This window comes from Biomphalaria glabrata, chromosome 8 (genome assembly GCF_947242115.1).
Source record: "Biomphalaria glabrata chromosome 8, xgBioGlab47.1, whole genome shotgun sequence".
In the NCBI taxonomy this organism is placed as follows: Eukaryota; Metazoa; Mollusca; class Gastropoda; family Planorbidae; genus Biomphalaria; species Biomphalaria glabrata.
The window spans coordinates 11039037-11063745 of NC_074718.1; the positions used below are offsets into that span (position 1 = coordinate 11039037).

Sequence of the window (24709 nt, forward strand, 5' to 3'; positions counted from 1 at the left end):
TGTTATGGTATTACTTTAAACTTTAAATATACAATTCAATGTCAGCTAATTCTCTATTTATAGATCAAGATGTACTTTGAATAAACACGGGTATTAGTTAAAGTGAGAGGATAAATCAATTAGTTGCGAAATTTTTGCAAACGAATAGGTTTATTATAATTTCAAACATAACTTATTTTATAATGTATTTTTTTTTTTTGTTGCAATATCTTGACTGGGCAATCGTGAACTAACAATTTGGCATAACAGTGGAAAAAATCTGATTCTGCTGTTACAAGTAAAAATAAAAACATGGCGCTTATTGGATAAACTAAAAATAAAAAACGTATCTTATCTAGACTATATTAATATGGCTATATAGCCTAATAGAAAAAAAATGCGCTTAGCAATTCAAAGTTTTAGATTTTATCACTTTATACCTAGATCTACATCTTGTTATTTGAAGATATAAAATCTGTCTATAGATTTAGATTAGATTCTATCCAAGTCTAAGCGTCGAAGCGATCCTTCCAAGAAAAAAGTTCCATCGCCTTCACTTGCATTTCAACCATTTCATGATTTGCAAACTCAAACTGCAGCAAAGTCATAGAAAATCTAGACTAGATTTTTAATTTTAGATCTATTTAACTATTTATTATTTTATTTTATTAGTAATAATTAATGATCAATCTTCGACTGGTGTTGATAATAATAATAATAATCTTTATTATCCGTAAGGAAATTTGTCTTACAATTTGTGCATTACACCAAACAAAAAACATTATAACTATAAGAAACCAAAGTGTACATTCACACCAGACTCACTCATAATTTACATGTGACAAAGTTTATACCAGATTGTTCTTATTTAATGATTTGATTGCCAGGGGAACAAAAGAGTGTTTGTGTCTGTTTGTCTTTGCTATCGGTGTCTTGTATCTCTTTTGTGATGGTAAAATCACAAAATCCTGACACAAAGGGTGATTCTTTATTTCGAGGATCTTGTTAGCTTTTTTATAGATGTTTGTCTCAAACAACTGCCCAAATGGGTTTTGTTTTTTGCCATTGATTTTGCCAGCAGCATTTAGGATTCTATTAAGTTTATTTTTATTTTTAATGCTCAGATTGCCATACCAGGCAGTGATATTGAAACTTAAAATATTGCAGATGTGAGCGTGATAAAACATAGCCAAGGCCTTTTGGCTAACATTAAACGAGGACAGTTTTCATAGTAGTCGTAATCTTTGCTGCCCTTTTTTGCTGATATAATCAGTATTTGCAGTATCACATCTGCCACATCATGATAATGATGATTAACTATTGATTTTGATTAATTTATGATGATTGATTAGAATCTTATCTTCAGTCACAATGAGTGAATCATAATGACAGTCTTTTCAATCAATTTAATTTAGACTCTGACTAATTTCCAAGTTGACATCCAAATCTTCAAATATTTGAAGAAAGGATTAATGGAAAAAGCATTAGATTTGATTAGATCTAGATCTAGAATCTGTGTAAATCTAGATTATAAATATTATTCAAAATTCATAAATTATTTTTAAAGATGGAAATCATGGAGAAAATGGAAGCAGCATTAGATAAAGGAGTTAACAAAAAGGATCTCTTGCAACTAGTTGAATTGGAATTAAATAAAGCTGGCTTAAAGACAGCTTCTCAGGTAGAACTAAAGACACTTGAATAGACAATTTATGTTGTTGTTTTTTCTGTGTATTATTGTATTCAGAGTGTGTTTAATTAAGGAGCCTTACCTTAAAACAGTGATGCCTACCTAGCCTACTAATTTTTGACAGTATGTTTTGGGCAGCGCCACTGCATAAAAATTGTCCGGTCCAGTACAACCAAACCTTTTGGTTTTATGATGCAGGGTGGGCTAATGTTTTTAAGTATCGGGTAGCACAGCATCTTGGGCTATGTATGGCCAGTGGGCTGTAAGTTGGGCATCACTACAATTACCCATAATTGGTCACTGTTTGTTTTTAGGTCTTTTGAGTTCGTTTTTTGTTTTTTTGCAAGAGCTATTCTTATTTTGGGATTTTTAGAAGATTCCTGAGTACATCCAGCTCTAATCAGTACCTGAAATTAGTTTGGCAAAGTAAAGGGAGTTGGTCATCAGCTGGCCACATGAATCCTCATTAATCGTCAGCCACAAAAACATGACTTCTACATCATTTGCCCTAGATAGATCGCAATGTCTGAAACTTGAGTGAAAGGAGTACTTAACTGTCTGGATCTCTAGACCCAAATAGCCTTAAAAATTTAGAAATCTACACCTAACTGCTATTTATATGTTGCAGCATACTTAGGGTTACAAGACACCAGCTCGCTCAAAGGATGAGAAAAAAAAAGAGGACAAATCGTTACAAAGAAGGCCAAAAATAATACAAAGTAATTTTGTAGGCTAGGCCTAGGCCTACAATTCAATGATGAAATATATCAATAAATTTTAGGTTGTAAAAGTACTATAATATAATATTTCTCAGACAAACAACTTGTGAAACTCCATGCATATTTTCTTTAGATTGTAATTTGTAATAAGAAAATCTTACACTGAAACAATTGTTAAATGAATAATAAAAATTATTTTTTAAAAGAAAAATTTACAAATTTTGAAGAGCTCCCAGTATCAGGTTTATGTGAACAGTTTTAGAGTCTCAACAATAAGAACTTGCAAAACAAATATATAAAAAAAAGATGAAGTCTAACTGTTAAATTAAAAGCAGTAAGCTTTATACTAATTGAACTAATTCAATTTCAACATAATTGAATGTCCCTTACCACAGTTGTGGTAAATGGATGATTGCCTGGTCATGTTATGCAATTAGGACAGTCGACAAATGGTCTGAGTTTTAACCCTGCCCACGTCTTTCCCCAGCTGTCTTGTAAGAGTTTTGTAGAAGGACAATCTTTACTTCTGGAGGGATATCTGAAAATTAGAAAACAAACAATTGATGAGTTTGATCTTGTAATTATAACCATGGCTGACCTCATGTTAGCCTTTCCTAGTTGTCTTCACATTCTTACCCTTTTTTCATTGTATGCAGTGGATCTAAAGATTGAAAAGAAGCATTTAAAATGTATGGGATTTTACTATTTTATTTATTATTAAAACATGCTCACTCACATTTTTGTAAATAATTGGGGGAAAAAAAATTCATTTGTTTTCAGACTCTCAGTACAACCGGGGAGTCTACTACAAGTTTTACTACAGAAACTGGTGAGTGGGGACAGTGCTAGGACTTCTTGGTACTTAGTTGCAGCATTATTATTATTATATATATTATATTAGTAGTATATAGGCCTAGATGTTGTGAAGGTTTGGTTCTGCTGAACTTGACCATTTTTTTGAGGTAATGCAGCCTATGACACATGAGTCTGAAAATGTTCAGGTACCAGTGAGACATTCCCATTTTTTAAAATCTCTCATGCGACTGTGTGTCCAAGTGTATACCGGTATATGTATATACCAGGAGCAGAAGTTTCTATGGAAGTGATATGTCTCAAGTCAGAAATTGCCTTCAACCCATAGTTTTGGCATCACAAATACACTGGTAACTTGTTTAGTGACTTACAAAAAACACTGGAACTTAACTTCACCTATTTATCATGTTTGTCTTAGGCCTATAACAAAACTTGTAGTTCAATTGACTATGCTATTAAACATAAGTTACTATGATGTCTTTAGGGTAAGGGATAACTTGCTAATGGTACAGAGGTCATAAATTTGAGCCTTATTTCATGCAACTTACATTTTTTGTATGGATGATCTATATTCTTTAAACTAGTCAGAATTGAATTAAAAATAAAAAACAGAACAAAAATCAATTCTGTTTATTTTGTAAATAACTTTAAAAAAAAAAGATTAAAAAATAAACTTCATTAAAATAAAAATTTAGAGCACTGAACTAGAAATAGAAAAAGACTTATGTTTTAAATGGAAAGTATTTTTAACATTACAAAGAGCCTTTTGTATTAGTTAATTTTGCATTATATTATATCTTTATTTATTATTAATTTCTTCCACTATTTTAGTGAGCTTCGATGCCTCAGGTATGCTGCATGATATATTCAATCAGTTGACTGAATATGGTGTGGAAATGGATGCTTATGTCCAAGCAATGAAAGAACATCAAGTAGCCCTTAGGGCAGAGCTACAACTTCTAGTAGAGTCACAGAAGAAGAGTTTGGAGCAAAAGTTGGAAGAGTACAGTACAAAAAGCCAAAAGCAAATGCATGACTTGCTAGAAGACCTCATTCTCCGCCAAAGCAAGGTTAGTCTGCAGGATTCCTCAAGGCAAGAGATTCTCCTGGCTCTTGGCAAGATACAAGATGATGTTGAGTCCCATAAGTTCCTCACCACTGATGCTTTCCGTAAAGAAACCAATGTTCTAAAGAAAAAAATGAATGAACTGACCGAGGCAATGGAAACAGGTTTCTCCATGGTCAAAACAAATATCAATGGTTTGAAAGATTCAGCGAGACTGATGGAAAGAAATATTCAGAAGTTAAAACTAGACATGCAGCAACAGAAAAACTCAGCTGGAGACTCTGTTCAGATGGTCATTGCAGGGCCCGAAGATGAAAAGAAGGGGGAAGATCTTGGGGAAGTCTCTGGATATGCAAACATTCCATTTCCTCTAAACCAGATGGACAACATGTTTGAACGTTCATACAGCTTACCTTTTCAAGTTTTTAGTTGTCCAAATTTAAATCTGCCCACCTCTTTTAGATCAGATGAAGTGTCTTGGCTGCCCCACCCTTTGTGCTTGCTAACCTCAGGTTTTGTAGTTATTTCCTATCTTTTTATGTATTGGAATTCTAGCCCATACTCTGAAGGTGGTCAAAGTTTGTGGCATAAATGGTTCAAATAGCCTAAATAACTTTTATAGCTGAATAATGTATGTTTAAAATTTTGATTTTTATTCTACATTTATTTATATTTATATTATAGATTGATAAACAGTATATACATATTTATAATTATTCTGTTTTCATTTAATAGAAATTAAGTTAAAAAAAATATAGTTGTGAAGATATAATTGAAGATGTAATGAGATCTATTATGCTTTTAGTACCTTAACATTTATTAAAATATATTTTACCTACTTTATTTATCTAGGGTCTGCTTTTTGTAGTGTTGACTTTACTTTATTGGATTTACTTGTATTGAGTGTCCTGTATATACTGAGAACATCCTTATAGGGGGAATCAGTAAATCTAATTTTCATTTGAAAAAGTACTACACTCTATCTGTTTGGCCTATCAGCATAGGAATATAGGCTGGAGTCAGATGATCATCACATGCAGGAAAATCTATTTTTGAGATCAAGATGGAAGGTTTAAATTGTTTTAAGTTTACAACTTTATGCCTGCAGCTCGTGAAAACTTTAAAATATAACTGGAATAGCCTTTTATAGTAACAAGTATGCTAGAACACTGCATCTAATTATTGCAAGTGTTTATGTACCACACAAGAAGTGAATTGTGAATAATATTATGTATATACTATGCTACAGATCAAATATTATTAAAGAGGAAAAAAAATTAAATAGAAAAACATACAATTTTAATACATTTATATTTATTTTGTAATATTAAGCTTTGATTTAGAGATAAAGAAATTATGATGAATATTGTAAGTTCAAAGTTGGTTAAATGTTTAGATACAAATCAAGAATATTATTGTTGGAAAAAGATAGTTAAATAGTTTGTTTTATCTATAGAAACAATAATAAATGTGAGAATATGGTGCTGTAAAAAAAAATGTGTTTGTTTTCCTGAGCATTGAAATAACGAGGAGACTTAAATAAATATTTGAATATATGGGAGCAGGTGAATTAAATTTAAGATTGATATTCTTGACTTTCTTTAATCAGACAAGCTTTCATGGAAACTGGAATAAATATCTTGAATATATCATCCATCCATCCCAGTAGTGCTACATGGGCTCTGGCCTGAGCATCCTTCTATTTACTACTCCTGAGCTTTTTGTCTCTATGTTAAACTCTAAGTAGATGTAGATCTGCCTCTACATCATTAATCCATCTATTTGTGGTCTGCATTTCTTTTTTTTTACAGGTATACTATTGTTGCTACTATGTTCTCAACATTCTTTCAAGGGGACCTTCCCAACTAAGTCTATTTTTTTTTTATTTCTGTCAGTATAAGGGAATATTTAATGAAATAATAATCTTTAAAGTCCATATTGTCTGTTATTGATAGCAGATGAAGATTGATTTTCTCCACCATATTTAATCAAACTGTCTTGTTCACATTGAAATCTATAATTTAGAACAGTTGAATTAGGAATTTTGTTCATTCATAATCATTCCCCTAGGAAATGTGTGCTCACTGGCCAACAAGGCCAATTACACATAATCTGTCAGGTGCTGTTATCAGAAATTTCTAAAGAAAAAAACATTTGCAATAGCAAAAATATTAATTATTCTAGTTACTCTAATAAATAATAGCCTTAATTAAAGAAGATAAGAATTTGTCAACTGGACCTTAAGCTTACACCATGGATTTCATCTGTATCATTATCATTTCACATCATAGGCTTGGGGTGATTAGATATAAAATTGGACAATATTGTTGCAAACGGCTAACTTTTTAAAACCAGGACATTGTAAGTAAAAAAAAATTCACTCCTAGCTATTCAATGGAAGGGTATTGATGTCAGAGCAATTTTTGGCAGAAATGACAACAAAAAAAAAAAAAAAACTCAAAAATCTATTCAGTTAGTCAGGTCTTAATACCCAAAAGCAGAATGGAATAAAACCACGGACAGAATGGTATGATATTACTATAATTAAAAAATATATCTTTGCATATCACTTGTAACTATGGTATTTACTATTGAAAATAATACCAAAGCTTTAATCTGGCCAAAGAATATTTTTAAAAAATCATCACTGTATTATATATAATATAGTAAAATATGATTTGAGCTGGCAAATACCAAATAATTATTTAAATAAATGTTACTAACAAAAAAATATATGTATTTGAAAAAAAACAACAACTTGATAAACAATGCCTGTAGAGTAATCTTGTTAAAGATTTTAAACAAGCCTTTACAAAATATGTGCACATAGTCATACACAAGTATTAAACCTAGTTTAAAGCCAAGTTTTGATTAAAATGAGTTTCAGATAAATCAAATAAGTATTTTCTAAAGCTAGACGTACAAGGGATCAATTAAATCTGGATTAAAGCCGCATTTTGATTGATATGAGTTTCCGATTAAATATTTCTAAGCCTAGACATATACAAAGGATCAGCCTAAGATCGGTAAAACATTGGAGAAAAACAACAAGATCTATCCTTGAGTAGTTTGTGTCATTTGTTTTTTTTTTAATTATGGCTAAACCAAAAAGAGTAATTTAAGGTGCAACTACCTTAAAATAACTTGATTGCACAAGAGTAGTTTAAGAATGTAGTATTAGAAGCCACTCAATAAATTCAAGAAAATGGAGGCCTAATAAAATTGTTAGCCACATTTATTTGACAAACTGATTGTCCAAGTTGTACTTATCCCTGGCATATAGTAAATCTTTAGCTCCACTAAATATTACAAGAAAATAAATATTCTTAGTGAAACAAGACAATTCAAGAAATAAATGCCAGACAAAAAACCACGTACCATACATTAACACATCTAAATATCATATAAATAAATATAAATTTAACTGTATAAACTTGCAGTTACAAAAAAAAAGAAATATATGGATAGTTCTATACCGAATGGAAAGACAACAAAAAAAAAAACAAGAATGCAATTTTAAAAAATCATAAAATTCGTTGAACAAAAGATATAAATGATATGGCAATGCATCACCCAAATCAAAACAATTTTTAATAAAATTATAACAAGTATCTAAATTTGCATCATTTACAATGTTACAGGGAAAAAAAACCCACCTAAATTTCAAAACTTATTGGACTATTTAGTGAAGTGAGAAACCTGTATTAAATGTCAAAGATTGTTGAAACATATATTGTTAAAGGGGAAACTCCGAAGGTTTTTCAAATTTGAGTTATTGGCATATTTAAATTCTGCGTGAAAATTTGTAATAGTTAACATTTTACCATTTTGTATTTAAATACTTAGAAACATTTATGTTTAATAAATTAGTCGGTAAATTCTTGACATCTCAAACAAAACAGGATTCTTTGAGATTTTGTTTTAAGCTATTTCAAATGTCACTTCCCTCAACAATACTGAAAGAGAAACTACATTTAACCAATCGTATCGCTTCATTCTTACAGTAGCTGTTAGGCTTAGTGACGGCCTAGTCCAGCTCTATAATACAGTTATGTATATATATATATATATATATATATATATATATATATTATATATATATACTTGTATAAATAGATCTAAAAACATTGGATAACCAACTCGAGAAAAAAAGTAACATTGTCATGTAAGCCTTTCCCTGTCCCAAGAAGTAAATAGATTGTGTGTCTGACTGATTCAAACAAACTGGTCAGTGTAAGGCTAGTCGAGACTACATGTAGTCGGTCATGACAAGACAACCAAGCGGTTAGTGTTTGTTGTGTGTTGAGTGGTCTGCCGTGGTTAGTCAAGCATGTAAATCTACTTTTAATACGCATGTTTTTCTTTGCATACAAGATCCTAGATCTAACTGCATAGACGAAGATATATTTCTTTTACGAGAATGTAAACTTTGCTGTATGGTCTCTCGTTGCACAGAAGTCAATAGATTAAATTAAACATATTTGTGACGTCACATAGAAACCCGGTGAAAGTCTGACAGTTTTGGATGCGCAGGAAAATTGCGTTGGAAAAAAATCAATTACTAAGTTATTATTGCAAATAAAAAAAAAAAAGAATAATATATTATAATATATTACATTATCTGTAAATCAAAACATATTATCAAAAATTGTCAAAACCATCAGAGTTTAACCTTTAAATCAAACAGGAAAAAATCAAATAAGTAAAATCAAAGTTTAACTTTCAACTACCCACTTCTTTCCCTATAAATACAGAAACACTTACAAGACTAGCACAAGAGAATAAACCTTTTGTGAGTTTAATAAAGAAAAAAATATCACTCGGACAACAAAAAAACATTTGGAAATGTAGTTGAAATCAAAGGAGGATGTCTCCCTATTTTAAACAGATTTTCAATTAGTATCATTAATATTACAATGAGATGAATATTTAACTACTGGGGGTAAGAACACAAAACTTTGAACAATAATATTTTGCCGAAAATCATGACGCACTATTATTGTAAGAAAATAAAAAAAAAACTAGTTTGTTATTGAACAACAAAGCTGTCAAGAGAAATTATTTGACGTCATTTCTAATATCAAAATTATCTGGATCAATAAGGAGAAACAAAAATTGAAATGAACATTTCAAAGGGATTCTGGGAAACAAAAATTGAGGTGAACATTTCAAAGGGATTCTGGGAAACAAAAATTGAGGTGAACATTTCAAAGGGAATGGGTTTATTCAGGGGAAACAAAAATTGAGGTGAACATTTCAAAGGGATTGGGTTTATTCAGGGGAAACAAATATTGAGGTGAACATTTTAAAGCTCTCTGGGTTTAATCTGGGGAAACAGCTTGATGTTGTAAAAATTCTCCTCAATGTTTCTGACAATGTCAGAAAGTTGTTCTTTTACTTGATCAAATCCCAGCCTGAAATGACAAAATTGTTGTCCATTAACATTTCTTTTTCTTTTCATTTAAATAAAAAAAGGAACCAATGTTCATTTCATAAAAGCACATATTATGATACTTTTCATTCAACTTAGCTAAGAATCATTGACTTGTATAAGATACCCCAACCATAAGGTTAAGAAAATAATGGCAGCTTATTAGTCTTTTTCATTACGAGACTGGTTCTATTAGTAATAATAATATTAATATTAATGCTTTTCTTCAAATCCAAAGATTAATGAAGAGTACAGTCTTTCATGTGGTATGCAATCCCAACAGCAACCTACATATTTTGCCACATCCAGAGGAGCCATCACCATTGGCCGGAAGGTGGTTGATTTAGGTTCTCTTTTCATCATCTCAGTCTGTCATAGGCACTGAATTTCCTTTTGGTCTCAAAAGGGAATCCAGCCTTTTAAGAAGCCTCAGACTGTCTCGTTTGGACAATCACAAAATGAGAATGAAAAGAGATGGATTGGAAGTGATTTCCAAATGAATTAAAATGTAGAAATTTTTTAAAAATCTAATACATGTACAAAATTAATTTTCAAAATTACATCTTTCTACAGATATATTATATAAAAGCCTTGTACAAATATTTTTGTCAAATGCAATTTTATACTGCCTTATGCAATATTGCAAAAAAATTAACCTATCTTCTCACTTTCATGTAAGTTTCCCTGATCTGAAAGTAAATACCATTGATTTGAAACAAATTTGTTGATGATTTAGCTCCTATTATTCTGTAGGTTGTACCATAAAACTGAAAATATGCAAGCTCAAAGGACCAATAACATTTTAGAAATCTTAAAACTTCTCTCAATGCAAAATGAAGTAAAGCAATTCAAAACATTTACCCAGAGTCTGGATTTGGTCTGTGTTCAGCGTAATACTTTATCTTTGGCTCAGTGCCACTGGTTCTCAAAGTGGCCACACAGCCATTGGAGAATGTGAATGTGATCATGTGACTTGATTTGCTAGTTGGAAGAATCTGGCAAACAAACAAAAATCTTGTAACAACCATTTACTTGACAAACAAGAAAAAATTTAAAAAAAAACACATCATCTTACATTGAACATATTTTCCATTTACTGGAATATTCACAACAATAAAAAAAAAAGGCTAGCCCTGATAGACAAAGATTTAGTGAGACTGCAGATCTAAACACCATAAATGCATGTGCTATGTAATTCAACGCAAACAAAAAAATATATTCAATGGTACCGTAGTTATGGTTCTAAAGTTGTTAAACAGTCTTTAAAAACATTGAAACAAAACAGGTTTTAATTTTATTATTTTGCTTTGTAATCTTTCTTTCACCTAAAATTTAATATCTTTATTTGTGTAACAGACTATCATTAGTATACACATAGCCTTTTCTTTAATCCAATTAATATTCAGTATTATGTAGATGATTGAAAACTTACAGGTTTGTTATCAGGAGTAGAACTGTCATAGCCAACAGTCAAGTCACGGACATGGCTGATCTCATAAGGCCCACATGTTTTAGGGTACTAGAAAAAATAATAGAGAACAGAATAAATTGGAAGTGTTTTAAAAAGGCATTGATGCAGTCACATTCTTGACAAGTTAATTCTATATTCAACACCTGTCCATAGAAAATATTTTTGTTTATAATATATAATATAAGAAGAAGAACTGGAGGAAAGGAAAAGAAATGTGAAGCCAAAAAGAAAACTAAAATGAATGGAGGTAATGGGTCAAAAGGTCACTTGAACTATCTGTCAAACACATTACAGTGCTGGCGAAAGTGATAACCCTCTATCAATAAGTAGAAATAGCACAAAAATATTTATATCTTTTTCACTTGCCAGGACAAACACATATATTCATTTCTGGAATAATTTAAGTGATGCAGTTAGTTGGATAATGAAGTAAACCATGAACCTAACATCACATTCAATACTTACTTGATTGGCGCCACCATAGTTTCTTAATCTTTCAAACATATCATTGATGGTTTTAGCATCATGGCAGATAAAATAAGAATTCTGACTCAGATGATAGCCATAGCTGTGGAGGTAACAAAAAATAACACAACTTCCGATGAACTTTAGTAATGTACAAACTTAGACATTGGTATTTTCTGATTCTTGTATCAATTACCTGTATAAATATATTTACATATACACATAAACCTAATATCCATAGCAGATATTTATACCATGACAATAAAATATATTGTTCTGTAGAATGTGTGCAATTTCATAAAATATCATTTGAGTAGTTTTAAAGACTTTTAATTGTAATTTCATTTTGGTGATCCCTTTCTTACAAATGCATTATGTTTAGAAAGGAAGCTATACAGCTTGAAATTCCTTAAAAACTTTTAAAATATAAATAACATACAATACAATAAAAAAAAATAATGTAACAAAAATAACAGGATGTCAGAACATTTATACACTGTTTAAATATTTTCTTTCAAATGCTTTTGAAGAGCACATCCTTCATGCTGTAATACGCTCCATGCGCTACGGTATAATCTCTTTTGTGGAAATGTGGGAGAAGGGGGTACCAGAAAGTTTCCATGTTGCCTTTAGAGACTCAGCAAACTTCACTCAGCTCAAATCAGGATTCAAACTCAAGCCTCCTAGATAGGTGGTCAAGCAATTTATGCCAATCAGCCATTCCTCATGGTCTAAAAATTTGATTGGTCAATATGCGTAAAAAAAAATGTCAATTATGCCCTGCCCAGAACTGCTCATAAAATAAAATTAGATAATTAAAAAGTAAAAAAATATTCAGTGAAATAAGAAGGGGATGCTTATGGTAGATGTCTTAACCCCTTCTTTCATGTTGCATAATGATAGGCTTATAAAGGCAATGTCTTCAGTTTGGAAGATTAAGGATGAGTGCATTGTTTCACATGACTATGCAAAACCCAGTTGTGACATGCATACTTTTCCACATCCAGTGCAGACAAAGCTGTTCTTTACGTTTTCTTTCTGCCTTCTGCACCTGTGTTCAATAAGGGCTTATAAGCCATTTGGAAAAACAGGAAATGTGTCTAAGAATTTAAAAGATTTCAAAAAATTACGTCTTGTAAATTATGTCCAGCTGCTCTGAGAGACTTGAGTTGTTAGAGTACACATGGTTGATCAGTTCAGCCACCACAGCTGCTGCAGTCACTCCATCTTTGTCTATCACAAAAGACCCACACATGTAGCCTACAAAAATAATTTTTAAAAATCTATCATTAGTGTGTTGACAAATTAATTGATATGAATAAACACACAAAAAAAAGGCAAGATACCCCTTTCAGACCTCACGATCTATGAAGGAAGTTATATCAAGTTCATTTTGTTTCTACAGTGATGGATAAAAGTAAATAATTAGTCATAATGTGTTAAACAGCTTTTTTCTAATTAGCATAATGTTACTAGTTCAATAAAAATAGAAATTAATAGAACTTTTTTCTAAAGTGGAAGGGGGGGGGGGGGGGGGGGACTGGAGTTAAAACAAAATTTTAGACAAATCCCTGGCCTACATGTGTATAGGTGTGGCTAACATCTTTGTTGGAGGAAACAACAAGAAAAAGTGTCTATAACAAACATTAATTTTATCAAAAGTTCTCTTTTTGGTACAATCTACAACCAAAATCTTAAGCTTGAAACCAAAATCTTAAGCTTGAAATGATTTAAAATACAGTGTTTTACAAATTTCAGACTTTCAAGAAAGAAGATTATTACATACTAGTTTCAACCTCCTGCGGGAAATCAGTGGAGATTTGAAATTTGGTATCATCATGACAAAGTCCTTCTCAGCCTTCAATCATACCATCTGTTGTTAACCACAAAAGTTTTATCCTAAACAAAAAAAAAACAACAAGCAACAGAAATAGTAATGTAGATTTACCAATGGCTTCTTCAAAAGCAAACAGGACATGTTTTCCTTGCTTCAGTAGTTTGTCTGTTTCATTACCCATCCACTTGAAGCCAGTTAAAGTTTCCTGCAAACAATATTTTTTTAACTTTTTAAATATTAAACATGCAGGACATTTCTGTAAAAAGTAAGTGTCAATGTCTATGTATTATTAAGTTTAAGATCAACAAATAAGGCCACAAAATTGAAATTTTTCAGAAAGATCTACAACAAACTAAAAATGAAATGTTGGAGATCATGTGCTAATATGTAAACTTATTATTGCCCCTTGACATGTTGGGTCTCCTATAGAATTTCAAAATGCAATGAAATTAAGTACCTGAGGGAGAAAGTCAGAGAACTATAAAAGAATGAAAAGACAGATGAAATCAAAGATAGCACTAGACAATCCATATGGTTGCAGTTCAGATGTAGAAGACATAATATTTGAGGAAGTGTGCAGCTTGTCTGGTAAGTACATGGGAAAAGATGTTATGTATTTACATATGTAGCCTTGAAGAGTCAAGTTTACTTCATAACAAGGAAAAGAAAAACATTTTAGACTTTACCTCCATTATTAAACTTAAAATATGAAATAATTGCTAAAAAAATAATTAAAATAATTTTGGGTTCATATCAGGTATCGAACCTGTGACAGTGTTTCTGATTTTGCCAGCTCGCAATGCATACTTGTGCGACCATTTATTGGTACATTCATTAACGGACATCTAGATCTAACACTAGATCTAGACTTCTGATTTAAAACTCTTAAGAATCTAGATGTAATCTATATTAGATTTACGTATAAAATATAAGTAAAGCTTAGATAATCTTTCAATAAACTTGAAGCAACTTTAAATTTACTCAGTTATCATATAACACGGTATACTACAGCTGGCTATGCCATGTTTTTGTATTTATTATTGAATAATTCCTATGATGGGCCTATAAATCTAGACTTAGAAGATGAAAAAATAATAATGATCAGACTAGAGTTTTCCCCATGTGGCCAACGAGCTAGTAATTCTTTTCTCAGCGATATACATCAACCGTTAAATTTCTAGGAAATCATTAGTGACATTTTTGAGATCAGCATCCAGGCTGGTTCCAGGTTCCATGAAGTTGAATAGAGGTATTGTAAAAAGATCAAGGTTGTGATGAATTGAGCTCAAGACTCTAGTTTGATATTTGTAGTTTTATATCATGATAAGAAGCCCAACACCAAAGAGCCTTGCCTGAACTGGAGGCATCATAACAGCTATTTAATGTAAAATGAGATGCCGTGAGTTAAAACTAAATCATATTAAATGCCCCAAGTTCACCAAGTTTATGTATCCTGACATCTGTTAATAACAAATTCAACTGATCATGGTGCTGGACACATAACATCCTAGTCAAAAATAGCCTACACAAACAGTAAATTTTACATCTTCTGCTTTATTCAATACTAGGTTTAAAAGGGAATTCCATTTTTTTTTTTTAAATTACTTTTGTACAGCTCATCTTTCATGCTATAGGGGGCTTAGTGTGCTATCCTTTATGGACCTGTGGGTAGAATGGGGTATCTGGGAGGTTTCAGAATTCAAACTCAATCCACCTTGAATGGTAGCCAAGTAATTTATGCCATTCAGCCACATGTTTACTTTAATATACCAATGGAGGGGTGAAGACACTTACAATAAAGTTAAATCCTTCTTTCTTGGCAATGGATTCCAAGATTTTTGAAGAGACAGTACTTGAGAGCATGTAAACATCAGACACTGAATAAAAAAAATTTAGAAATATAAAAATAAAATACAGTAACATATATAATTATCATGTCTTCAAAATTATTATAGACAATATTCAAATACTGACCATTAACGCTGGGATTGTTTTGGCGCCATGAGTTCCAGCACCACCAACCAAGGAATGTACCAATCTCATTGCCAGTAAACACCCGCCAACCACTAAAAAAAGATACAATACACTACTTAGAAACACTTGCGTTAACCAACAATTTATTAATAGATGGCTATAATTGCATGCAATAAAATTTACGACATTACATCTCCCTTAAAATGTGTAGATTTACAAAATGAATAGTTAACTGAATAATAAGAGTTAGTAATGTAGCACCTCTCTGTTCTTTCAGCTACTGCTAATCTGTCAGCATCTGGATCATTAGCAAGAATAACTTTGCTCTTATTTTTGTCGGCAGTCGCCATGGCTAGTTTCTGAAAAAAAACAAAAAAACTACATTAAGTGAAATAATGTGTTCGACTATTAAAAAAAAGTAATATTTTATTTATTTGTACATATCGAGAAATGTTATTGAATTTTACCAAGGCTCCTTCCCCTTCCTCAGGATTAGGATATTTAACTGTTGGGAAATCTGGATCTGGTTTTATCTGGAAAATGTTTCAAACAGAATAATAATCAATAAAAATATTTGTAAAAATTTTAAACAAAATATAATAGATCTAGAGATTAAATAAAGTGAATAAAATTTCTGAAACATTTTCTATATAAATAAAGAATGACTGCATACTTGTTCTGGCACAGGAACTGGGTCTTTAAAACCAAATGCTTTAAAAATGTGCAAGACGTATTCATAGCCAACACCGTGCATGGCAGTGTACGTAATAGGGACTGGACATTCTTGATTTTTTTCTCTGGGGAAAATTGTTAACAACTTATTAATAGCACAGCCAATAAATTTTTTTTCAGATCATGCTGTATGGCAAGTCATTATGCTGTCTCATCATGGCACTTCATTATGCTGTAAGACATGGCACGTCAGCACTAAAATGGTAAAACCAAAACAAAACTAAGAAGAATAAAAACACATCTAAAATTAGTAGGCAGACAGATGAAAAGAGAAAAAAGTATTTTAGCTTTAGAGAAAAAAAAAAAGGGGGGGGGGGGGACAGTCAACATCATGTCCCAGACACTTGATTAGTAAATAAAAACAAAACATTATAGGAAAGAAACTATTTAGAGCTTAAAAAAAACTGAAAAAAAAGCTAGAAATTAAAAGGTTATAAGATCACTCATACTATGTTGGTGAAAAATCTCATCACAAAATTAATTTACACTTTTTTCTGCCAATACCCAATTGATTATTTAACTATCAAAACAAAAATGTTTTTCAGTCCATTAGTGGGAATACATGTTTTGTATACCTGTGATGTGTTTGTCGAACAATTTGCTTCATTCTGAATACAAGGTATGCTTAAACTATTTAAAGTATTACTATTATTTATAAAGGTAAAACGGCTCCTACCTTAAGTAGCAAAGACTCAGTGCAGCACTGTTGTAACGTCTTATGGTTTCTTCTAAAGGGTCAAAAATTAATTCTTTCTGTGATTCTAATGACTTGATATCCCATGATGCTTCTTCAGGTTCCAAACTGTTCATAATGCCTTGACTAATACCCTTGTCATGAGGGGAGATAATCTGTATGTATGCAAGGTGGGGAGAGTTAAAAATGAAATATTTTAAACAGAGTATAAGTCACAGTGTACTTTAAAGAAGTGAAGCGAAAGATCACTTTTAAAGTATCATTAGGCATAACTACTTTTGTGCAAATTATTAGGTACTTAATTACATATAAACACGAGAACACTGTTTTTCACTACCTGTGCTCCATTATCCCAGTACACCTGCAAAAGAATATAGAATAAATTAAATACAATTAAAAAGTTATTATTATCTGACACAAATAGATCTATACAAGACAATAGTGTTCCCCAACACGTGCATGAATTTAAAAAAAAAATAGTCTTTAAGACAGTATAACAATAGCACAATCAAGTATCATCAGATAAGGCTTTGCACTTAGTAGTAAAGGAATGTTGGGATTATTTTTAAAAATATTTTTTTTTACCTGAGTTAAAAATATGACAAAATCTAAGAAAGATTTCTTAAATTTTAAGCCAATGAAAAATAATTTGTTATATTTTTACTTCTCTTTCTTTATTCTGGTATTCTTGATATGTCAAAATATAAGAAATATTGCTCAGTTTTTATCAAAATCTTAAACTGAAATAGAACCATATGGGGATGTGAAATTCATTATTACCTTATAACCATTATCTTCCTTCGGATTATGACTGGCTGTTATCATAATGCCACAAGCAGCTTTGAATGCACGAACTCCAAATGCCTTGAAAAAAAAATAACATAGAAGAAACCCATCAACTTCTTTATCAATTTTTTTTTTTTTACATTTTATAATCACAAAATAAAGACAAATCTGAGAAGAATTATAATGAAATAAAACTATGTTAAGTAAAAATATTAGGTCATTATTATTGTTTTTTTTGATAATCTGATGTATAATAATAAAAATGAAAAAAAATTGTTACAATACCACATAGGGAGTAGGGCACATCTTTGAGAATAGGTAAACTTTAATTTTAGCATTGACTAAGATAGTCGCCACAATTTTAGACCAGCTATTAGACAAGAGTAGAAAAGAAACTCATATTATAACCATATTGAAAAGAAATAAATTAACATTTAAAAATATATAAACATATCATAGCTTTAGTCAAACTGAGCTTCACAGAGTAAAGATTTTTATACCATGAGCTTCAAATAACTTTATTTTCTCATACCTCAGATAAAACTGAAAAACTTATTTAAAAAAAAAAAAGCCAGAATTTAGATAAGACAGATTAACAGGGCCTAATTTAGCAATAATTCTGTTCCATAATTTTGTTTCTCAGATGTAAAGCTCTAGCCTGATATGACCTGTAACTGTTTGCATCTATTTAAACATGTCTTGCTCTACCTTTTGTTGATTTTTTTTTTTACCTGGTAATCAGAATTTTTAAAATTACGTGTGTTTTATTTTATAGTTTACAAAATCTTTCAAAACATTTTTTTTCAACAATCTATCTTAGAGGAACACAGCACAACAAACATATGGGAATCCTTTCTGTTTATTAAGAATTTCATTTTGTTTTAATGGGGAATTTTTTATCTGTGAATTGTTTTTAGTTTTAAAATAAATAATTTTGTATCAGCATGTTTTTTTTTACTTTTAAAAGAAAAGTACTGAGAGTGTCCATAGGTCTAAAAAATGAATGCATGTATTTGTATGGGCCCATATATTACATTTGAAAAATAGATAGATATTTTATCTGATGTTTAGTGAGTCTCACCAAAGGTATGCTTGTTTTTTTTCTTAAACAGCTTCTGTTTGAAAATACTTACTTCTAGAGAATTATTTAACTCTAATGAAATGAAGTGGATCCTTTTTTTTTTCTTTATACCATTACAACTGTTCCAGACAAACATTCAAGCCCAACTCACAGATAGCTATTGTGGCGTCCATCGAAGCCAACCACCACACCCATGTTGTCCACATCAGGTTGCACCGACTTCAGATACTTGGCCAAGCCCTAATTGCAAGTGAAATTTTCAAGTATGTAAATCAAATTTCAGACTTAAGATTTTGGTATGGTATGGTTGCTGATTGAAAGATTTTCTTAAAAACAAAATTTTGAAATAGTAGATTAACTGGTATGAAAATAACGCTTAAATCTTCTGGATTCTTGCTTTTTTTTTCTTGTTCAAATTAAAAGTTTTTTAAAATTAATTAGCAGACATAAATTAGAATTCACACATTAAAATTTTTTAGTGAACATAAAAAAAGAAAAGGCTTTCCTTTTTCTTCTTTTACTGATATTTTATGTCGTGCCATTGCTGTAATATTTTGTAGTGATCTTGGCCATGAAATATACATACACGAATAAAGCTTTAATTAGTTATATATTCTGATAGCAGGGTATACTTATAATGAAACTAATTAACTGATATAAATGTGTAACCTGTGTTGTCTGAATAATAGTCAAATCATTCATTTGAGAGTTGCCAGGTCCCATTCTTGCACGCAAACCTAAAAAGAAATGTATTTATTTTAATACTTTGATAAAATAATAGTTTGTTTGTTTTACATGTTTCGGATGTTCCTTCAAAGTTGAAGATAGTTTACTTCCTAGTCCAAACCTCCCGCAGGACGACGGGGGATGGGAGCGGGCAGGGTTTAAACCCCGACCATCGATAAATCCAAACGATAGTCCAGCGCGCAAACTGCACGACCAGGCAGCCAGTAGGCCTTTACAATTAAAATAATTTTAGTTTGATAACAATGTGTAGGGGTTTTTTTTTGTTTGTTTTTTTGTCAGTATTATTATTATAATCAACACATGAAAACAATATTCAAAAACATTGTGCTTTAGTCTAAACTAAAAAAAAACAATAATACATAAAAATTCTGGAAGAGAATGGTCTTACAAGATTTGAACCAACAGAGTTCTAGCCATCAGAAGGCAGTTGCCTCTGTCTGATCTTATTTAAATGTGGTGTATGGTGGTTGTGCCTGAGTGATACAATATGCTCTACTAATTAATAAGTTTCAAAAAGACGTTAAGACGTTAATTGTTTGTCTGAGTGTTGATACACAGCATATATATATGTTATATACATTTTTCTTCTTGATTCTTGTTTTGTTTTTATCATACTCTACACTAATTGGTAAGATGAGTTAAAAAGCCAAAAAACAAAATAATTAAAAGAAAGTACCTAAAACATTTACATAATTATAGAAAAAAGACACAAAATTGAAATGACATTTTTTTTTTAATTTCTATTTAGCTCAAACAGGAATCAAGACAAACTAGCAGAGGACTGATACCTGCTGTTCCAAACTCCATTCTGCTCAAAAGCAATTTCCTGAGTGCTTCAAAGTCATCTTTCTCCACAAGCTCTTTAATAGCTAAGCGACTTTTTTCATTCTGAGGACATTAAGTGTAATTTTTATCTCATTTAATTCTTATATAAATTCTTTTGAGTTTTTCTGTCATTTAGACTCAGTAGTAGATATCTTAATGTTGAAAAAAAAAAATAAATAAATAAACTTACTTTATCACGCTTTAGCCATAAAACAATCTCCTCATCTAAAACAGCATCACCACTAGTTTTAATGTCTGTGGCCATTTTATTTTTAGGGGCTTATAAATATAACAATCAAAAAAGAATATATATATATATTTATTATATTATAATATATACGCTAATATGTTTATATTACATCATTATTTGTTGTGCATGTTTTCATTTGTTTTGTGAAAAGTACTTGAAAGAATGTGACATAATAAAGAGACGCATCTAACTCTAAGCCTAACTCTAAAACTAAAAGTCTAAGTCAGACTAAAGTAACTAACTTTTAACTAACTAGAATTTTTACTAGATCTAGATCTCTAACTAAACTACTAAACTAGACTCTAGTCAAGTCTAGTCTCTATCTAGATCTAGAATATTATAAATTAAAATTAAGATAATGATTCTAAATTCTAAATCAAGTAAATCTAGATGAGTAGATCTAGAGAATCTAGAGCGCTAGCCTAGTATAGATCTAGTTACTAGATCTAGTCTAGTCTAGTCTAGAGTCTGGACAGAAAGATTAAAATGATTAAATTCTAAATAAGACTAATAAGAGTAAGAATAAGTTTTAATTTAACTGTTAAAAGTAAAATTAAAAATAAAAGTTTAACCTAAATTGAAATAATAGTGAATATGAATAGTAATTTAAACTAGACTGTCACAGTGTCACACTGTAGTGTATCAGTGTATGTATCACTGTAAGTAGTGTACTATAACTTGGTGTTGTAAGTCTGTAGATATAAATATAGAGAGTATTAGAGTTAAAAGAGTAAGTTCGGTAAGTCAAGTAAGTCTGGTAACTATTTTTTTTTTATGAAGTTAGATTTCTATCATCTATGTCTATAGACAGTCTATAGAGACCAATAGAGTGACTAAAGAGTCTATTCATTGTTAGACTTTTAATTTTAGGTTACTTAGTTTTAGACTCAGACTCACAGTGACTGAGTGAGTCGAGTGACAGTCCTGAGTCCACTCACAGTGAGTGACACTGACAATTTTGAACTTAGTTTAAGTCTTGAAGACTTAAGTTAAAGTAAGTTTTACTTCTAATCTAAGTCTTACGACATACTAAAACTAGATCTAGAGTAACTTACATCTATCGAACACCTTCGTTTTAAGGTACTTATCGAACACCCCATTGTATTTTTTAAAATTCTCCTTTATTTCGATGATTATAAAGAAACTAGTCCATTCTTATTGTGCATCGTCCATTTCTTGATAGTTAAGTTATAATTAGTTTCATTTTCACCCGAGGATCATTTTTTTACTTATATTCAAAGTGCATTGGTAATATTGGTATAAAAATTTCACATTTTTTGAACTCTTGGGAAGAGTGGAGTGAGTCTCGGGTTAAGGGTATTTTTTAATGCTAATGACGCTTCAGCTCAAAAAAACTATATAATACGCTTCTAATTAGGCTGAGAAATATTTACAACTATTTATTTGAAAGTGTCCTTTGTTACCTAAACATGAAAATTGAGGTTTAAAAAGGGGGTGTTCGATAATAGCAGTTTTTATATAAGCAATCTCAGCTTCGTAAGATATCGAACGCCATTTTAATGTTAAAAATAAACATCAAAGGGATATAACCCAAAGAAGACAAAATATTTAAATTATATATTTTTTTATTGTTATTTTTTAAAATAATGTAATGCAAAGTACAGATATAAATTAATCATATGTTACAATTTGTATCAGCTATTTGTGGTTTACCGTAAATGTGCTATATTTTTTTTAAGTAAATAGATTTACATCGATATGCACTAATTGTACCCATTTTAAAAGCTTGATTTTATGACACATATATTATATATTATAGCTTGATGCTAATGGCATCTATGGCAAACCACAAGGAGAAACAGAGTGGAATGTATTCAGTTGTGGAATGTATTCAGTTGTTGTTTCCTTTTCAGATGCCCCATTCTATTAACTTCTGAATTTGCCCCATTCTATTAACTTCTGAATTATGTGTTATAAATACCAATACCTAGCGCATGTGCTTGATGTGAAGAGATGTTAATAAAACGAAAGGGCAAAGGGGGAGGTATAGAATGCAGATATGGTATTTTGAAATAAAAATGTCTTGGGCAGGTAAAAAAAAAAAAAGGTCGGGGGGGTGGGGGAGAGAAACAGTCAAGACACTGTATCCAGAGATCATCAATAATTGATCGACCATTAGAATGTGACGTCAGCCTCAAATACATAGAGTCAGTTGTGCTTCTCGATCTAGACGTGTGGCGCCGAGTCTATAAAATTATATATATATATATATATATTTGCCATAAAGTATGATAAAGCTCATAATGCGCTACAAAGACACTCCTTTGAAACATCACAAATACACAAAATAATAACAATAACGCATTTAACCACTCTCCTATTCTGCCTACACCCCCTTACCCGCGCTTCCACTCTCCAACATTCACACTTTTTCAGTGCAAAGTAACAACGTAAATTTCAAGACTCAATCCAAACGCAGCCACCAGACTAATACACAACAAAAAAAAAAAATGGTCAGTGATAGCGTAACACACAGGTGTAAACTGGCCATCAACACAGCCCCAAAACATTGTTCAAGTTGTAGTAAGAACAATGTTGAGGGGAAAGGGGGAGGAGCCATCAGTCGAGTACCTATGGTCAAGCCGCTAATTAGGTCACAAACACTAGGCATGATAGATACGTAGTATATATAGATATGTTGTTTGTGTGTGTGTGTGACAAATACTAAGCGTGCTCTAAAATACGTTTTTTTTTTGGTTAACCAGGTGGTTTAGGGAGGGCGGATTTATCTACATCTATAGGTAACACAGCTTGCAAGCTACCATAGCTTTTCAGCACCCACCCCTCCCCGCCCAGATCGAAAAATATCTAGCACTGACTTTTGGGCTGTTACATACACTGAGCGTGCTAGATCGGCGGCTAGTTACGTAGGGCAGCGTACCGTATGTTTCGTTTTTAGGTCAACCAATTAAACTGTTGTGTCCTGCAATGACTTGGGGAGGGCGGGATTATCTATTGGCTACCAAAGCTTATTAGGCTCTCCCTCAAATAAATAATATCTGGATTTAATTTATTAATGGCCTTATGTCTCAAAATAGCTTAGACCTAAATAAGTACTACGGTAATGCGTTACTGGGCTTAGCACCGTCAGTTTCTAAGCAGAGCTGATCAGTGATAGATTCCTTCGATGTGGACCATTTGAAAATGACAAAAAATCTGTCTTTCTTGACATGGCGTAAAAAGAAAATGATATAAATAAAAAAAATATAGATTATAACACTTTTGAAACACCATACTTTTCACAAAATTTTAAGATTATAACACTTTTAAAACACCATACTTCTCGTGTGTTCGATAAGTTCTTAATATGTTCGATAAGATAAGATAAAGCTAAAAAAGTGTTCGATAATTTAAGCTTTTGAAATCATCAACCTGACCCATTTTAACATCAAATATAAGTTTAACTATGAGTAGTAATAGAATAAAACATGTCTACTTTTTAAGAAAAATGGATGAGGAGTTCACAGATACAATCAGTTTTTTTCTAGGTCTAATTTTTACGGAGATACACAAATTCAAACATAAAAAATGTCGGCGAATGATCTTAACTTGTTCGATAACGTAAGTTACTGTAGTATCTAGATCTATATCTAGTTACAGTAGACTGAGTAGTCTTGACTCTTTACACTACAGAGTTTTTTTCTAGGTCTAATACACTGTACAGTCTACACTACTTCAGTACTTGACTACTAGTCTACAGTCACTCAACTCTAACGACTAAGAGTCACTAAGTCTAAGTGTGACTACATCTAATCTAAGTCTATAGACTCTAGGCTACTAGACTCTAGTAGTAGTAGTAGTATAGTAAGCTGAAACAGAATCAACATTAGGGTTATCAAGATCTAATCTTAGACTATAGATTCTAGATCTAATCTAGATTAGATTAGTTAGTAGATAGATCGAGATAGACTCTAGACATATACTTATAGATAGATCTAGATTATTAGACTTTAGACAAAAAGTTTATAATCACTCACTGACGAGTAGATTAATGTTGACATCAGTGTTACCACTTTAACTCCAATTTTTTGGTTTCAACGCAGATTTTTTCATTAAAAAAAACTTAGATCTATTTCCAGGGGCGTGTAGAAATATTTTGTTCTTTAATTTGGGGGGATTGGCCATTGG

General features: G+C 31.2%; 2 protein-coding genes across 4 annotated transcripts; one reads left to right on the forward strand and one right to left on the reverse strand.

Annotated features, from left to right (window-relative positions):
* The first annotated feature begins 255 nt into the window (after nt 1-255).
* Nucleotides 256-6731, forward strand: LOC106068483 (uncharacterized). The gene is made up of 4 exons (XM_013227854.2): nt 256-277; nt 1547-1660; nt 3169-3217; nt 4033-6731. The coding sequence occupies exons 2-4, from the start codon at nt 1547-1549 to the stop codon at nt 4869-4871; spliced, it is 1002 nt and encodes a 333-aa protein (XP_013083308.2). The 5' UTR covers nt 256-277; the 3' UTR covers nt 4872-6731.
* On the reverse strand, nt 5565-24709 carry LOC106068484 (phosphopentomutase-like). Of its 3 annotated transcripts, none has more exons than XR_008779331.1 (21): nt 24559-24709; nt 20501-20589; nt 20274-20373; nt 19408-19475; nt 18890-18978; nt 17943-18027; nt 17652-17735; nt 17209-17232; nt 16854-17026; nt 16119-16242; nt 15913-15978; nt 15707-15804; nt 15446-15537; nt 15266-15348; nt 13583-13676; nt 12765-12894; nt 11635-11737; nt 11131-11217; nt 10560-10693; nt 9515-9681; nt 5565-9426 (listed from the first exon to the last, which is right to left on the reverse strand). XR_008779331.1 is itself a non-coding variant. In XM_013227855.2 (20 exons), the coding sequence occupies exons 2-20, from the start codon at nt 20573-20575 to the stop codon at nt 9573-9575; spliced, it is 1818 nt and encodes a 605-aa protein (XP_013083309.2). In that variant the 5' UTR covers nt 20576-20589; nt 24559-24709; the 3' UTR covers nt 5565-9572. The 3 variants fall into 3 exon arrangements, 1 of the variants encoding a protein (XP_013083309.2); XR_008779332.1 differs by having other exon boundaries at nt 5565-9465; XM_013227855.2 differs by having other exon boundaries at nt 5565-9681.

Bases quoted from the DNA above. Each gene is read 5' to 3' on its own strand.
- LOC106068483 (XM_013227854.2), top strand. From the start codon at position 1,547: ATGGAAATCATGGAGAAAATGGAAGCAGCATTAGATAAAGGAGTTAAC. The intron at 1,661-3,168 runs GTAGAACTAAAG...ATTTGTTTTCAG, and splicing joins GCTTAAAGACAGCTTCTCAG to ACTCTCAGTACAACCGGGGA. The intron at 3,218-4,032 runs GTGAGTGGGGAC...CCACTATTTTAG, and splicing joins AAGTTTTACTACAGAAACTG to TGAGCTTCGATGCCTCAGGT.
- LOC106068484 (XM_013227855.2), bottom strand. From the start codon at position 20,575: ATGGCCACAGACATTAAAACTAGTGGTGATGCTGTTTTAGATGAGGAG. The intron at 19,476-20,273 runs GTATCAGTCCTC...ATTTCTTTTTAG, and splicing joins AATGGAGTTTGGAACAGCAG to GTTTGCGTGCAAGAATGGGA. The intron at 17,233-17,651 runs GTAATAATGAAT...ATTCTTTTGCAG, and splicing joins AGGAAGATAATGGTTATAAG to GTGTACTGGGATAATGGAGC.